We start from the raw sequence: 16,782 nt of genomic DNA, 5'->3' as shown, positions 1-16,782 counted from the left end.
TGGGGAGCGTCGCTGCACCATGCTGCCACCACCAAGCTACACTGTAGGGATGGTGCCAGGTTTCCTCCAGACGTGATGCTTGGAATTCAGGTCAAAGAGTTCAATCTTGGTTTCTCATGGTCTGAGAGCCCTTTATGTGCCTTTTGGCAAACTCCAGACGGACTGTCATGTGCTTCTGTCTGGCCACCCTATCATAAAGGCCTGATTGGTAGAGTACTGCAGAGATGGTGGTCCAATCTCCACAAAGGAACTCTGGAGCTCTGTCAGAGTGACCGTCGGGTTCTTGGTCACCTCCCTGACCAAGACTCTTCTCCCCAAATTGCTCAGTTTGGCTGGGCGGCCATTTCTAGGAAAAGCCTTGGTAGTTCCAAACTTTTTCCATTTAAGAATGAGGTAGGCCACTTTGTTCTCAGGGACCTTCAATGCTGTAGAAGTTTTTTGGTACCCTTCCCCAGATCTATGCCTCGACACAATCCTGTCTCAGAGGTCTACGGACAGTTCCTTCCACCTCATGGCTTGGTTTTTTCTCTGACATGCACTGTCAACTGTGGGACCTTATATAGACAGGTGTGTGCCTTTCCAAATCATGTTCAATCAATTGAATTTACCACAAGTTGTAGAAACATCTCAAGGATGATCAATAGAAACAGGATGCACCTGAGCTCAAGCTTGATAAGGTTTTCGCCAGGGTCACATACAGCTGACATGTTGTTCATTGAAGTCCACAACCGAAGGGAAAAGGTGATAGAAAGAGAGCGCGAGAAGGAATACAACGTTACTGCAATGAAAGTGAACTTTGTTTACAAGTGATCAGGGGTGTATTCATTCTGCCGATTCTGTTGAAACATGTTTCTTAAAAACGGAAGCAACCGGAACAAAACATACCTGAATTTGTCCAATAGAAACTCTCGTTTGCAACTGTTGGACTAATAATTACACCCTATATTTGCTAGATGAGGGTAAGTGTGCAAGGCGGTATTCAATGTGTCACTGTCTGTCAGCTCATATTTTTCTCTCGACCTGTGTGCACCTATGTCGTAAATGTTCATTCATAGGCTAGGTTGTAGCAACCTGCTCCCTGCTGTTTCATTACATTGGTGTCAGAAGTTATCGGACCTCGCATCCACGACAGAACGCGCCGGTGAGCGCGTTCCTGTAAAACGTAGAGTCTCAAGCTAGTGCGAGGACGCGCTCTTTGAAAGGAGGGAGTAGTGTAACGACCCTGGGTTTATAAGCGCGGAAATCGACCCTCACGCACGAGCAAGCTTTTGCGGCACAGTCGATAGCGCGCCGGACCTCGGGCTAGAAGGTCGAGGGTTCGAGACCTGCTCCCTGCCTGTTTCATTACAGTATTGTACATTAAATTATACATATTAAGTCTACCTCATTGCAGCGATGAGGTAGCCGTGGTAATGCTTTTTATTTTGGACTGGTATCTAAGAACGCACAAGACCCGGATGTGGTAACTATACAAAAGTTGTATCTTTATTGGTTAATTTTCTTTTCACAATAACAGACTTCGATGGAAGAGACCAAATCGAGGCAGCTCAGCAGGTACAATTAATTCATTATTTATATGTCTCAGCCAAGCAGCAAAGCCGTTGCGAAGCTAGTCTAGCGGGGGGGCGATTTGCAGTCTCCCCTGACCGCGCATAGTTGATGCTTTTAGTGAGGGACAATTGCCGTTTTACAGAAACTGATTAGGCAAATGTATCGACCACAGTGAGCGAGTACAGTAGAACAGGGTGGAGGAGGACCTGACTGTCCGTGTTGTTGTGTGGGGAAACGAAGAGATTAGCTGGCTAGGTATAGCTGACGTTGCTAACTACAAGCAAAGGTAACGATAATGGTTTATTGTTGTTAACATAGCTACTGTAGTTAGCGTTACGTGATTCACAGTTAGCTAGCGTTGTTATGCTGACGAGGTCGAGTGTGAGAAAGAACGTTATCTACAGTAGCAATCTAATGTTAACCAGCTGGTGTTCTCTACGTAACATTAATCTGCCGCTGCTAGCCAGGTATTGTGGTGTGTAGGTAGTAGGTAACGTCTATGTACTATATATATACACACACACACACACACACAAAAGTATGTGGCCACCCATCAAATTAGTGGATTCAGTTATTTCATTTTATACACCCGTTGCTGACAGGTGTATAAAATCGAGCACACAGCAATGCAATTTCCACAGACTAATATTGGCAGTAGAAGGGCCTTACTGAAGAACTGTGCCTTTCAACGTGGCACCGTCATAGTATGCTACTTTTCCAACAAGTCAGTTCATAAAATTTCTGTCCTGCTAGAGCTGCCCGTTCAACTGTAAGTGCTGTTATTGTGAAGTGGAAACGTCTAGGAGTAACAACGGCCCAGTCGTGAAGTGGTAAGCCACACAAGCTCGCAGAACGGGACCAACGATTGCTGAAGAGCATCGCGCGTAAAACTCATATGTCCTTGGTTGCAACACTTTCTACTGAGTTACTTCCAGAGGCTGTTTGAAACATCAGTCAGCACAAGAACTGTCGTCTGGAGCGTCATGAAATGGATTTCCATTGCCAAGCAACCGCACAATAGCCTAAAATCACAATGCCAAGCGTCGGCTGGAGTGGTGTAAAGCTCGCCGCCATTGGACTCTGGAAACGTGTTCTCTGGCGTGATGAATCACGCTTCACCATCTGGCAGTCCGAAGGAGGAATCTGGGTTTGGCAGATGGCACTATGAAGTCGGGCAGGTAGCGTTCTTTTGGCAACTGTGAAGTTTGGTGGAGGAGGAATGATCTGGGGCTGTTTTTCATGGTGCGGGCTAGGCCCCTTAGTTCCAGTGACAGGACATCTCTTATGCAATGACATTCTAGACAATTCTGTGCTTCTAACTTTGTGGCAACAGTTTGAGGAAGGCCCTTTCCTGTTTCAGCATGACAATGCCCAGTGCACTAAGCGTGTTCCATACAGAAATTGTTGTCAAGATTGTGTGGAAGAACTTAACTCGCCTGCACAGAGCCCTGAACTCAACCCCACCTAACGCCTTTGGGATGAATTGGAACGCCAACTGCTAGCCAGGCCTATTCGCCCAACATCAGTGACCGACATCATTAATGCTCTGGTGGCTGAATGGAAGGAAGTCCCCGCAGCAATTTTACAACATCTAGTGGAAAGCCTTTCCAGAAGAGTGGAGGCTGTTATAGCAGCAAAGGGGGGACCAACTCCACATACTTGTGGCCACATACTTTTGGAAATGTAGCTAATAGTTTTCCTCTCTGCTATCTGGTTAGTATAAAGGTGCAATAAGCAGAAATAACATGAATTCTAATAGTTCTCCTAAATGTAACAAAACAAACCACTGAGTGTAGAGAATTATTGTACTGTCTTTTCAATAACCAAACATATTGTATTTTCAGCTGTTTGAAGCTGATGTAAGTAAAATATGCAAAACTTAAACATAAGAAAGTGAAAGCATAGAAATGTGTTCCCGATTTGAGCAGCGATCTAAGGCACTGCATTTCAGTGCTTGAGGCGTCACTATAGACACCCTGGTTTGATTCCAGGCTGTATCACAACCGGCTGTGATTGGGAGTCCCATAGGGCGGGGCACAACTGCCGTCGTCCGGGTTTGGCCGGTGTAGGCCGTCATTGTAAATAAGAATTTGTTCTTAATTAACTGACTTACCTAGTTAAATAGTTTTTTTTTGTTTTTTTTTTTTTTTTTAAGTACTTTTTTTGGCCACAGAGCAGGTCTACTGCTTCTTAAACTTGTTTCAATGAGTATGACAGATCTATAACTCAGATTTCTTTGAATTTTGTTGGTTTGCCCAAAAAGTTACTTAACTTTTGTTTTTAACTTGGTTTGGGAGGAGAAACCCAGACCGTAGTTACATTACCTAGTTAATTAGCTAGCTCGGTAGTTATCAAATAGGATGCTAGTATGAGTGTCTTTGGCCGTAACTTAACTACAGTCAGATCTTTTTTTGTTTAGCCTTTATTTAACTAGGTAAGTCAGTTAAGAACAAATTATTATTTGGCCTACCCCGTCCAAACCCTCCCCTAACCTGAACGATGCTGAGCCAATTGTGCACCGCCCAATGGGACTCCCGATCACAGCCGGTTTTGATACAGCCAAGGATCGAACCAGGGTCTGTTGTGCGCCACTTAGTTCTCATTGGACCCAAATAAAGGGTCAGTGCTATTCGGGATACTTGGAAAATCCCTTCCCTAAACTACAACCTTAACCATTTAAATGTCAACTTCAATGGGGATAGGGACATCCCAAGGGTCCGTGATTGCATGGTCCCCAAACAAAGCATCTGCTCTTTCTTGATCTTGGGATATATGCATTAGACTCAGTCAAATGTGACTTTGCAGTTGCTAGTAAATAATAATTAGAACTTGGTTGATTATTAGTTGATTAGTTTGGGGGGTGGGTGACAACTCCGTTCAGTTGTCACTCAATTAATTCTGGTCTTCTATCCCTAGGTTGAGCTGAATCCCTCTGCAGTGGAAGTAAAATATGTGCAATGGAATGGTAGAGTCAATGTTAAAAGCCCTTGAGCTGCTCACCTCAGCTGACAAGCGGGCACTTTCACTGTTGCTCTTTCTGACTGTGCTATCCACGGGACAAGGGTCAGGTAAGAGATCTCTCGTCAGCAAAATCCCCCCCACACATCTCCGTTCCATACATTACTGTTATGCTGCTACAACTCCGCTTCTCTCTTTCAGTCTAATAATGCAGGATGTACATTAACCTACTGTATGTGGTAAATTATAACATCGGAATTGGGTTTATTTGAACAAACAACTGGCCAACACATGAGCTACACTCAGTATTAAGGTGTCAAGTCCCCACATCCTCTCCCTCTCATAGCTGATGAGTAAAAGATGCTGGATGGAGTGCGTGAAGCTGTTGCTAGAAGTCCCACTCACCTCCCACTGCCTTTGTGACTCACTGATATTATATAAACCTCATAAAAACCACTTATAGCAAGGCCCTTAACAAAAGTGTTTTAAAACCAAAATATAGCAGGGGAAAAAACAGCAGTATGTGCTAGCATCAATCATGACCTTTTGTCCCTCCTCAGGATGTGTGAGGCCATTCATGGTGCAGAACAGCTGGGTCAACCTGACAGAGACCAACAGGGGTTCCTTCCCTGTGGGCACGGTGCTCCAGTACAGCTGTGACCCAGGCTATCTGGCTGATGGGCCCAGCATCATCACATGCAACCCCCTAGGCCTCTGGACCTCAGACCCACCCCACTGCAAACAGAGTGACGGTGAGTGGCTCTCTACAATGTGGCCACCAGTATGACTCATTGTGAACAGGATTATTTCTTTCCATTTGAACAACAAAGTTGATACCAAAATGTGGATAATGTAGGATTATAACTTTACAACATGATTGTGTTGTTTCTGACCAGCAGTGTGCCGGCCTCTGTTTGAGCCTGAGAATGGAGGGTACACCTGCCACCCGTCTCCCTGCCATCGGCTAGGCCAGGGCACTGTGATTGAGTACTTCTGTGATGAAGGCTTTATCCTGAAGGGAGACTACAAGTACAAATATCTTACCTGTCAGGATGGGGAGTGGGACGGCCCCATGCAGATTAGCTGTGTCAACCAAGGATGTGCGAGGCCGTTCATGATCCAACATGGGTCAGCCAACCTGACAGAGTCCAACGGGGCTTCCTTTCCTGTCGGCACGGTGCTCCAGTACAGCTGTGACCCAGGCTTCCTGGAGGATGGGCCCAACATCCTCACCTGCACCCCCCTGGGCCACTGGTCCTCAGACCCACCCCGCTGCATACACAGTGATAGTACTAATGGCTTTACTAAATACTCTGAATTCATTCCACACACCCTAACATATTTGGAAGTCTAAAATTTGTTTTGGTGATGATGGTTCTCTTGTTTCTTGTCAACAGTGTGTCTGCCTCCATTTGAGCCAGAGAATGGGGGTTACACCTGCCACCCGTCCCCCTGCCATAGACTGAACCATCGCACTGTGATCGAGTACTTCTGTGATGAAGGCTACATCCTGAAGGGAGACTACAAATACCTGACCTGTCAGGACGGGGATTGGGACGGTCCCATGCAGATTAGCTGTCTCCTGGACCAAGGTTGGTCTTACTCTTCAGAGTTGCGTGTTAGGTAGCTTGAACTATTTGCTTTTTGTTGTATCAATCTGCAAGATGAAATTTCTCTCACATTATTGCTTTTTTCAAGCCTCAAGAGCGACTGCCAACCTGCACACATTTTGCGTACCATGCACGCAATTTGAGGTCAAAGTATGCTGATACGATAAACTATCATAAAATAAGCACGTTGCGGTGGTAGGCATTGACGAGCAAGGAAACCTATGTTGCGGTTGTTCAGTGAGTGTTGCTGCTTGGATGGAAACAGACATGGCATAGAGCTGTTCCGCTAATATGTCCTTCACAAAAGGTTATGTTAGACTGTTAAACATTAGTAGGCCTATGTTAATTAATCACTTCTTGATCTGTCCTCTTGATACAGTTGTATGTCGACATTAGGCTGCAAATGATGTGATAAGTCTGTTCACCAATGACAAGGCATGTTGAATGAATGGTAGCCTAGTAGTCAAACTTTATTTTTATTTTTTACTCATTAAAACAAGTCTAAGAAGCAGTAGATCTACTCTGGGCAATTTTTTATTTATTGTTTACCTTTATTTTACTAGGCAAGTCAGTTAACAACAAATTATTTACGATGACAACCTACACCGGCCAAACCCCGACGCCGCTGGGCCAATTGTGTGCCGTCCTATGGGACTCCCAATCACGGCCGGTTGTGATACAGCCTGGATTTGAACCAGGGTGCCTGTAGTGACGCGTCGAGAACTGCGATGCAGTTCAGTTGTTTCATATTCCAAATAACCTACAGTAAACTAGACTACTACATTGCATCCAGTAGTTGAAATTGTTCAGATTTTTCTCCCCTCCAAAAATTAACTCAGTATACATTTTCACTCAAATGTAGCCTAGAAACATTTCATTGAGACCACATCAATTTAATTTAGGATCAAACACAAGACTTCTGTGTTGGCTATGTTGTTTGATATAAAATCCTAGGGAGAGCCCTGATGTATGCATTTAAGCATATCTCTTCTAGTTAGCTATCGAAGAGCAGCCAAGTACCGAACCAGTCTAAAGCCTCACATTCCTACTTAGGCAGTCTTCTGTCAACATCATTATTAGGCAAAAAAAAGTGAATTGCCTATGATGTGAGCAGTGTGGGTGTCGCACGTGCGCTGTCGTGGGGGCCGGCGGTGGCACCACCGTGCTGAATTGGTACTCCTAAATATTCTTCAAGGTTGGCAGGTCTGTGACACTGTTTGCACTTGGGCTGATTGCATGATTCCCCTCTTCCAGACAGAGACCCTGCCCTGCCGTTGGGCATACCCACCCTGTCCATCGTGGCCTCCACTGCCAGCTCTGTAGCCCTCATCCTGCTGCTGGTGGTCCTGTTTGTCCTGCTGCAGCCAAAACTCAAGTCCTTCAACCACAGCTGGTGGGTGGCCTGAAACTACAGACTTGCTTATTCAGCGTCAGCTATGGTAGACTTATCCTAGCTATTTGTGTACTCCAGGGGGGTGCATGTCTCATACAACTAGCTCATAAGTCTTTAACGTAATGAGTAATTAACAGTTTCACTCCTCTCTGGTCCCCCTCACAGCCGTGAGCAGGGGGTGTCAGGCCAGCCCGTGTCCATCATGGTGGAGGGGGTGCAGGTGGCCCTGCCCTCCTATGAGGAGGCGGTGTGTGGCGGAGTGGGTCTGAGTCTCAGCTCTGAGTCCCGGGTCCAAATAGTGCTGTCAGAGGGCCAGCAGGCTGCAGGGACGACCGAGCCGCTCATTGCACAGGCCGGGCCCTCCAGGCCCTCCACCCTCTCCCAGCTCTCAGAGATGGCATTGGTTCACCCAGTACCACCATCCTTCCCTTCTTCCCCTTCATACTCCTCCTGCTGGGGCCCGGAGCAGCAGGCTGCTGCTGCAGCGCCTTCACCTTCACAGAGGAGGGACTCCACAGGCAGTGAGCAGCACAGTCTGCCCCTCCTCAACTCTGAGATGGACTACACTGACGGTAGGCCCCCTATCAACATGTCTCTCCAAACAGGCCTCTTCACACATCTATTGGTTGATAATGCCCATATATGCATACGGTGTATTGATGATGTCTCTTTGTTCCTGCAGATATGCCTTTGTTAAAGGAGGCCTGAATCATTCTGCAGCCACTTGGGCGTACATTAGAGACATCCAGGGTTGCTGTTGTGCGGCTGTGTTGAGTCGGAGGCATGTATGAAGCTCCCCACTGCAGCAGCTGCCAACACAAGACTACCCACCACCCTCCTCCAGGGGCACTAAGTGAGGCCGTGTCATGCTCAGCAGAATGTTGCTTCTCCCCCATCCAGAGGAGGGCTCAGAGGGGTTTAACATGTACATAATGCTTAGCCATTTTCTAAGTGTCTTGACACTTGTTCTTTTAACCATTGGCTTAGCGCAGGGACGTAACTGTAAAAGAATGACCACCCTGTATGTTGGATGGTCTTCTGGAAAGCTCGATATGACATTTGAAAATTCTCTTTACAGCATTACATGTATTTTTTTTCAGTGGTTAAACACAGTTTATGAGCTAATCATTGCACCCATCACCAATTTGTACCATGTCGACCTGTTTTTACATGATCACTGCAGAACATGCACAGCAGCATGTTAGGAATGATGCATGAAGACCACTGCAACTTAGATTGAACTGGTCATTCTCACACATACACAGATTTGACCATTTATGCTCGATAAGGTAAGTAAGAGTAACTTGTGATAATATTCTGAATGGGGTTCTTAATGGCACAACTAATTGATGTCACATCCATTCTGATCATAGTTTTGAGCGCAGTGGGTTTTTTTCATGCACTTATTAGATGATTTTGCTGAAGGCCAGTGTTCCCTAGGTTGAGGCACACCTCTCAGCTTATTGACATTGGGCTTAGCGTTTATATCCTCTTATTCATGTCAGTACACCTTTTCCCAGGTGGCCTTAGAGCTCCACTTCAATGCACAAAAAGCATTTGTATTGAGTTTCCTTCCTAAAAAAATTGATTTTAAAATTGTCAATTTTCGCTCTTCACAGCTCCATGACGTAACAAATTAGAGCATAGTTGGTGGTTCTTGGAGACCTGACAATGGTATACTTTATATGTATTTGTGGGTTGTTTAAAATGATGCATTAAGTTAAGATGGGTAAACTAAATTGAGTATTTAGTATATTCATGTCCAGAATGCTGTTGATCAGCCATGGTTGCTTGGATGCTTCCACAATTCTTGAGAAAGCATATTAAGATGTGTCTTTTAACATTGCCACCTTGGTGGACTCATAAGGACATAATATATGGAAGACTAAAGTTAATTGGATTAACCATAGTTCAAAACAGATCATTATTGTTATGTACAGAAGCTTAGTGTCATGTCTTTTCAAATGGTTTCAGTTGCTTTGGGACTACACAATGCAATTGGTGTAAAGATAGTATTTTAATATTTGAAAAAAGGTTTGTTAATTTTACTCTGTAAATACCCTGTTATAATTTTGAATAAATATAATTTGAGCTGTGAAAAGGTTTTGTCCTTGTCAACCAATTCCATTCTTCAACAGTTCAACCTCTTTCACTGCACTGTTTGCTCTCTATGTTGTGGACATTCTGTCAGCACGAGGTGGCATTGTAATGCACTTTATTTATAAAGAACCCACTTCTTGAAAATACATTTTGACATTTTAGAGGCTTTTTTTGTAATTAAACATCACAATTTTTGTTTTCATAACACTGCAACAAAGATGGAGACCCTGTACAACTTTATGCTGCTTTTATGTCCTTTACAGAAATGACCCCATTGTCATTGAGTATTTGGTTAAAACCTTAATCTACATTATACATTTTTTATATTTACTCTTAAGTATAAAATACCTGGGCATAATCTATTGTCAAAATGCTAAATATTGGCAGTAGATAAAGTATTTAAATTCATTATCTTCTCTAGAAATAAAAGCTTGTCAATATAAATCCAGTTACTCCTTCTTTCCTCCAGTTAGTATCTAGTGGCTTAGACACTGCATTCCAACTACAGTATACAGTTGCATTGGTAAAATTGTGCTGCACATCGCCAGCCAGTTATGTTGCCCTAAAAACCCATACATTTGATGTCATTGAAGTGACAAAGCAATGACCATATTAGACTACCATCTTCTGTTCTCAACACATCCTGATTGTCTGAGGTGTCCCTCTCCATTCCGATGCTGTGGTCTTGGCTCCTGTCCTGGGCCTGTTCAGTTTGGTCCGCTGTCCTCCTGTGACCGCTCCATCTCTATGGGACCTATAGAACCTTTACTTCCTCTATTTTACCGGCCACTGTCATGTATACAGGCTTTGCTATGGGAGAGATAGATTTCTTTAGAAGAAAGATTGCCTATATTTTCTCAAACAGTCCGGCGCACTGTAACAACAGCAGGGGTAAGGGGACAGTACATTCTCTGAGCCACGCTACCCTAGTGTTACCCAGGCAGCTGTGACACTTACCCTCAGCTGGTGGCTAGAAACTTTGGTAACATCTGAAGAGGATGATGAAAAGCAGTGCCTCGCCTCCCTGGAATAGGATGTAAATTAGCGGGAACAGATACAGGGGGCCAATAACCTCCGGGGGAAAGGCCACTTTCAAGATGGTGGAACATAGCTGGATGTTTTGACAGCCTGTCTCCATAGAAATAGTCCTTCTGCATCTGAGAAAATATTTGTTACATGGTTTGCTCAACTGTATATTATTATTGATAGCTGTGAATGGATGCATACCCCTTGGCCCAGTCTATCCTTGAACCGATGAATACAGCAGTGCACTTACTGATGATTGACTTTGAAGATGGTGGATATGAGGTATCCCAGCAGGTAGCCTGTCAGGGGCATCAGTGCAGCCACGGCCATGAGTTGGGGTGAGAGAACCACCCACACTGTTCCCCCAATGGAGATGCCTGACATGACACCAATGGCCACAGAGGCAATTAGTAAGATGCTGAGACCAACCTGTGGAGTAAAAGCTCTGTCAAATCAAACATGCTTTTACAGAGGATGTTAATTAATGTCCTTTCGTAAATAGAAAATGCTATATGAATGAACTTGGATTAGAAACACTATTTTATATACCTTAAGATGTGTCACTTTATTGACCAAAAATACAGGATCTAGAGTCAAGCTCACCTTGATGATGATCTGAGAGTACTGTGGTACCCGGTGGTTGATGGCTATGCCAATGGCACAGGGCACTAGGGTCATGATGAGAGCTATGGTGATGCCAGTGTAAGGCACAGCGTTTTCCAAATTATTGAAGCCATGGCGATATAGGAAGAGCAGCAGAGGCATCATACCCAGGGCCAAAACAGTAGAACATGTGGTCATTACAATGCTGTAGGATATAAAGAGAAGGGGAGGTTGAAACTTTTGTCATTTCCATTCAATTTTCAATTTTAACTGAGTTTTGGTGATATCCTTGCCAAATCTTAACAATAGAACATGTGTTATCTTTAGTTTAGCATTCATGCCATGTGCAAAAGTATTCAAACCTTCGCATTTTTCTGTATTGTGAAACAATTGTATAAATGTTTTTGTCCAACATTTTTGTCCAACATGTCCTGCCTAATAATTGTTCTAAATAAAAAAAACCTTCAGATCAAAATGTCAACGAGTTCACCTTAGGTTCATGTCACCCTTCAGGGCCAGGGCGAAGATGTTGGAGAGGTTGCCCCCTGGACAGCAGCCACAGATTAGCACGGTCACAGCCTCGATGGCGCCCAGCTGGAAGATTTTGGCCAGGCTGAAGGCAGTGAGAGGCATGATACCAAACTGTGCCACCACTCCGATGGCCACCCCTTTGGGCTTCAGGATATGGGCCTTGATCTTGGAGATCTCCATGGTGCAGCCCAGGGACACCATGGTGATGAAGAGGCTGATGATGGTGATGCCACTGATGGCCATGTCCATAACCGGGGAGAAGGGGGACTGGAAGCCAGTGGTGACATTATGAGGCGTGATGTTGTAGGTGTTGCCGCCATTCCAAGCTGTCTCATAGCCATCTCTGTACTGTCCCTCTGTCTGGTTCATGGTACCATTCATCCCAAAGCTGTTTGTTTACTTTATATTTAATGAGACACCAAACATTAAAAAAATGAAGAAACATATCTATGTCAAATGGAGAGCAAATGGTTTTGTGTTGTCTCTTGGACTTGACCAACTGGAGAGTCACGACTCCTCCTATCCACTCTATTGCACTTCAGCCTTGTGATCTAAACTTTGAATGGTGTCTACTCTAGACTTCCATCATGAGTATTCTTATTTTTACAATAAGACAGTTTGGTACTAGCTACGTTACTCAATGACACCACACAATTAATATATTTGATGAGACTTGAACAATGCAATCTATGAATGTATTTTGCTACCAGGCAACCTTTCACCTCAGAAGATGAATCAAATCTATCCTGCAGTGTTGAATGACTCCGTAGCTATGCTGCTGATGACACACCAGTCCAGAGAGTCAATACACTACTCTATAAATGTATACCATCGTCACTCAGTTCTGACCATACAGTGGTTAGTAAATACTTTCTTAATGCTATTTTTCTTAAAACTGCATTGTTGGCTAAGGGCTTGTAAGTAAGCATTTCACTGTAAGGTCTACACATGTTGTATTCGGCGCATGTGACAAGTAAAATGTGATTTGATTTGAGTATTAGCCTTTGGTGTTAATCAGAGAGATATTCTCCTTGTGACTTTCAGCTGCTACAGAAGCTGAACCGATGAGGGACAAATGATTGTTCAAAGAATATCTCCCTTTCCTAGAATATGTGACTAAAGAGCAAACATATACATTTTAGCACAATTAATTGGATAAGTACGATTTGTTTGTCTACATGGTTTGCTATCCTAATGCGGTTCCCTAGGCACCCACTGAAGGGCTATTCATCAACCCGTGCTATTCAGAGAGCAACAAACAGGCACAGTGCCCCAAAGAATAGTGCAGTGGGGTGCCCAATCATACACGGATTCAAAGAGGCCTCAAGTAGGGCGAATTTAGTCATTTCTTACAAGTGTCTCAGAACACGTCTTTAATGAAAATATCAGGACCCGAAAGGATATTTTTTATAAAACAGAGTGCAGAAATACACTAAGCATACCAAACATTAGAACCCCCCCCCCCCTTTGCCCTCAGAACAGCCTCAATTCGTCGGGGCATGGACTGTACAAGGTTCAAAAGTGTTCCACAGGGATACTAGGCCATGTTGTCTACAATGCTTCCCACGGTTGTGTCAAGTTGGCTGGATATCCTTTGGGTGGTGGACCGTTCTTGATACACATGGGAAACTGTCGAGCGTGAAAAACCCAGCAGTTCTTGACATAAACCGGCACTTAAATCTGTTGTTTTATTAACCCTCTGAATGGCACACATGCATTATCCATGTCTCAATTGTCTCAAGGCTTAATTAGGTTTTATTATTGGTATTTTTTTCTTGCCCTTAATCATTAGTATTTATTTGCATGTAATGAGATAAACTAAATCTAGATCTGCTTTATGTGTAAATTAGATTACTTTCATGCAGGTCGTATCTGTGTTTTAAACGTATGAGTCCTGAAGTGGCACTGTAGTTTAACTAGTTATTATGTTGTTATTAAAGTCCAATTGATAAAAAATATAAATAAAGTAGATAACAATCCCAGAGTATAATGCAAGTAGTAAAGAATTTTCATTACACCTCTAGGCACTGTGATTATTTAAAAAGTATTTTCTTACCTTCATTGTGTGCAGTCTTGTGATGTTCAAGTCTCTGGTCCGCTGAGTGCTTTCTCTCTCTTCTCTCTCTCTCTCTTACTCCCCGTCTCTCCCCTCTCTAGCACACACACTTTACGCATCCCTCCTCACATTCTTCTATCTAACCCCATAGCTCTCTATCTAGAACCCCCTGTCACATGGCATTATGGTCACATGTTAGGGGGGCTAACTCCTGCGCAACAGGCTACATCTTCAAATTCATAACAATCATCACATTTCTGTACTCTTTGCCCTCTTACATCCTGGACATATCCAACTGAATATGTTTGTATATGACAGGGGGATGTACATGAGACAAAGGAATGCATGTATTTCTTCCCAATTCAACTTTCTTAGCAGAATTGACATAATTGTCACCTAAAAACAGCTTGTTAGATATCCATGGTTAATGATGCTGTCAACACTCTTATAAAATGTTTCAGGGCTCTAGAGCTAACATTCAGTACAGCTGAAGATAAGCTGATCACAATACTGTACAAATACGTTCCAGTAAATGCTCATCCACACCTGCTAATATGAGATGCCAGCTCTGTCCCTTGTTTGGCTGTATTTCTATTAGACTTGAGTACCGTGGGAAAGCCCTGTTTAGCATCAATGGGTCAGATTGTATGGACAGAGTGTAATTGTTGCCAGAGCATTTCAGGAGGATTTTTTCTACTTGGCATTCATGCACATGGAACAAGTATCAATTAATATTACACAACCAGGCTGAAAGTTCAATGCCTTCGCCTGGCAAAGTTGCCAGTCCTTTCAGTGGAGCCCCACCTCACTTTATGCCATCCTTGGCAACTTTGGACTTTCCAGTCACTACTCACACAACGGGCCAGAGATGTCAAATAAGGCTGAGTTGTTGATTTTGTAAACAGTGTTTTACGGATAAGTTGAAATAAATGTATTTAGAGCATGTACTGACCAGCTTGCAAGTGTCTTCACTGACATTGTCAACCTCTCCCAGGGGCTATGGTGGTCTGCTTAGTTCCCTCCTGTACTCCCTGTTCACACACGACTGCATGGCCGCCACGACTCCAACGCCATCATTCATTTGCAGAAGATACAACGGTGGTAGGCCTGATCACAGACGACAAGGAGACAGCCTATAGGGGGGAGGTCAGAGACCTGGCAGTCTGGTGCCAGGACAACAAACTCTCCCTCAACATCAACAAGACAAAAGAGCTGATCGAGGACTACAGGAAACAGAGGGCCGAGCACGCCCCCATTCACATCGACGCCTATAGTGGAGCGGCTCGGGAGCTTCAAGTTCCTCTGTTTCCACATCACTAAGGGTCTATCATTGTTCAAACACACTAACACAATAGTGAAGAGGGCACAACAACGCCTCTTTCCCCTCAGGTGGCTGAAAAGATTTGGCATGGCATGATCCTCAAAATATTCTACAGCTGCAGCATTGAACGCATCTTGACTGGCTGCATCACTGCTTGGTATGGCAGCTGCTTAGCATCCGACCGCAAGGCGCTACAGAGGGTAGAGTGAATGGCCCAATACATCACTGGGGCCGAGCTCCCTGCCATCCAGGACCTCTATACCAGGCGGTGTCAGAGGAAGGCCCAAAAAAATGCTCAAAGACTCAAGCCACCAAAGTCATAGACTGTTTTCTCTGCTACCGCACAGCAAGCAGTACCGATGCACCAAGTCTGGAACCAACAGGACCCTGAACAGCTTCTACCCCCAAGCCATAACACTGCTAAATAGTTAGTTATCCAAAGGGCTACCCGGACTATCTGCATTGACCATTTTCGCACTTACATTTTTGACTCATCACATAGGGTGCAGCTATTATTTACCTTCTGTCACTTTATTCCTAGTTATATGTATATATCTACCTTAATTACCTTGCACCCTTGCACAACGACTCAGTATTGGAACCTCTTGTATATAACCAAGTTATCGTTCCTCATTGTGTATCTATTATTATGTGTTTTACTTTTCTATTATTTCTCTATTTGCTTTCTCTCTGCATTGTTGGGAAGTAAGCATTTCACTGTTAGTCCACACCTGTTGTGTGTTACAAATACCAGATATGCATTCGGATTAAACATTTCACTGGAAAAAATGTATGTATGTGATACTATGCTTTGCACGCCATGAAAGAGCTTGAAGAAAAAAAAACGTATTTTCAAACCGAACCTGTGCTTTTCTTACTTCCTCACATTCCAGTGTTACAACAATGTCCAGTGATCCCTTTCGCTGTAGTGGTTGTAGAGCTTAGGCTCACTGGGTGCACACAGCACCTCAGGAAACCGGCATTTACTGAAGTAGGCAGGCAGTTCATGAGACCTGTGTCCACAGGCAGTCCCCAAATATGTGCACTGTTGGATAGTGTTTTACCACATCAAGTGAGATATGTGTGGGTAAACTTATGCTTTGTAGTTCTTTGGGAAGTTGTAGCTATTTGAGAAATAAATTACTTTGACATTTACTCTTTATATTTGTAGTGGGCAATATTTAACATATTTATTATATATGCTGTATTATATATACCTCACATGTGACTCGTAATAAGACTAAGCAATTAGCCTATTCAAATGTTTATCTTTATTTGACTCTGTTTAACATTATACAAGGCATAAGCTTAAGTTGCAAAGCATTAACAAGCATTACAAGGCATTATTCAAAGCATGGTCAGAGAGAAAAAGAGAGACAAAGAAACCATGGTTGTGCCATGGCCCATAGCTCATGGGCGAGGGAGAGAGAAAGAAAGAGTGTAGGTAATGTATTTCACCAGCGCAACATAAGAGAAAGAGACAATGAATCTCAGACAATTTATAACATCTGAGTTGTTTGGATTCAAAATCTGAGTGGTTGACCAATATTTCTACTGTAAAGTTAACCTCTAATCAGATATCAGACCTACAGACCTGTAAAGACAACAGAACCTTTGCTTCACAGATCTGTGA

At 43.7% G+C, this 16,782-nt stretch overlaps 2 protein-coding genes across 8 annotated transcripts; one reads left to right on the top strand and one right to left on the bottom strand.

Annotated features, from left to right (window-relative positions):
- Positions 1-1,238: 1,238 nt before the first annotated feature.
- Positions 1,239-9,911, top strand: LOC135508239 (sushi domain-containing protein 6-like). 3 transcript variants are annotated; one of them, XM_064928291.1, is made up of 8 exons: positions 1,239-1,554; positions 4,468-4,619; positions 5,070-5,261; positions 5,406-5,798; positions 5,907-6,101; positions 7,374-7,512; positions 7,678-8,084; positions 8,195-9,911. In XM_064928291.1, exons 2-8 carry the CDS (start codon positions 4,502-4,504, stop codon positions 8,218-8,220), a joined length of 1,470 nt encoding a protein of 489 aa, XP_064784363.1. In that variant the 5' UTR covers positions 1,239-1,554; positions 4,468-4,501; the 3' UTR covers positions 8,221-9,911. The 3 variants fall into 3 exon arrangements, with proteins under 3 accessions (XP_064784363.1, XP_064784364.1, XP_064784361.1); XM_064928292.1 differs by lacking the exon at positions 1,239-1,554 and adding an exon at positions 1,565-1,837 and having other exon boundaries at positions 5,409-5,798; XM_064928289.1 differs by lacking the exon at positions 1,239-1,554 and adding an exon at positions 1,565-1,837.
- On the bottom strand, positions 9,711-13,980 carry LOC135508240 (hepatic sodium/bile acid cotransporter-like). Of its 5 annotated transcripts, none has more exons than XM_064928293.1 (6): positions 13,829-13,980; positions 11,732-12,171; positions 11,242-11,446; positions 10,889-11,067; positions 10,570-10,769; positions 9,711-10,422 (listed from the first exon to the last, which is right to left on the bottom strand). In XM_064928293.1, the coding sequence occupies exons 2-5, from the start codon at positions 12,151-12,153 to the stop codon at positions 10,583-10,585; spliced, it is 993 nt and encodes a 330-aa protein (XP_064784365.1). In that variant the 5' UTR covers positions 12,154-12,171; positions 13,829-13,980; the 3' UTR covers positions 9,711-10,422; positions 10,570-10,582. The 5 variants fall into 5 exon arrangements, with proteins under 5 accessions (XP_064784365.1, XP_064784366.1, XP_064784368.1 ...); XM_064928294.1 differs by having other exon boundaries at positions 9,711-10,366; XM_064928296.1 differs by having other exon boundaries at positions 10,570-10,636.
- Positions 13,981-16,782: the final 2,802 nt, after the last annotated feature.

This window comes from Oncorhynchus masou, chromosome 21 (genome assembly GCF_036934945.1).
Source record: "Oncorhynchus masou masou isolate Uvic2021 chromosome 21, UVic_Omas_1.1, whole genome shotgun sequence".
Taxonomy (NCBI): domain Eukaryota; kingdom Metazoa; phylum Chordata; class Actinopteri; order Salmoniformes; family Salmonidae; genus Oncorhynchus; species Oncorhynchus masou.
This window is presented reverse-complemented; position numbering and strand designations above follow the sequence as displayed.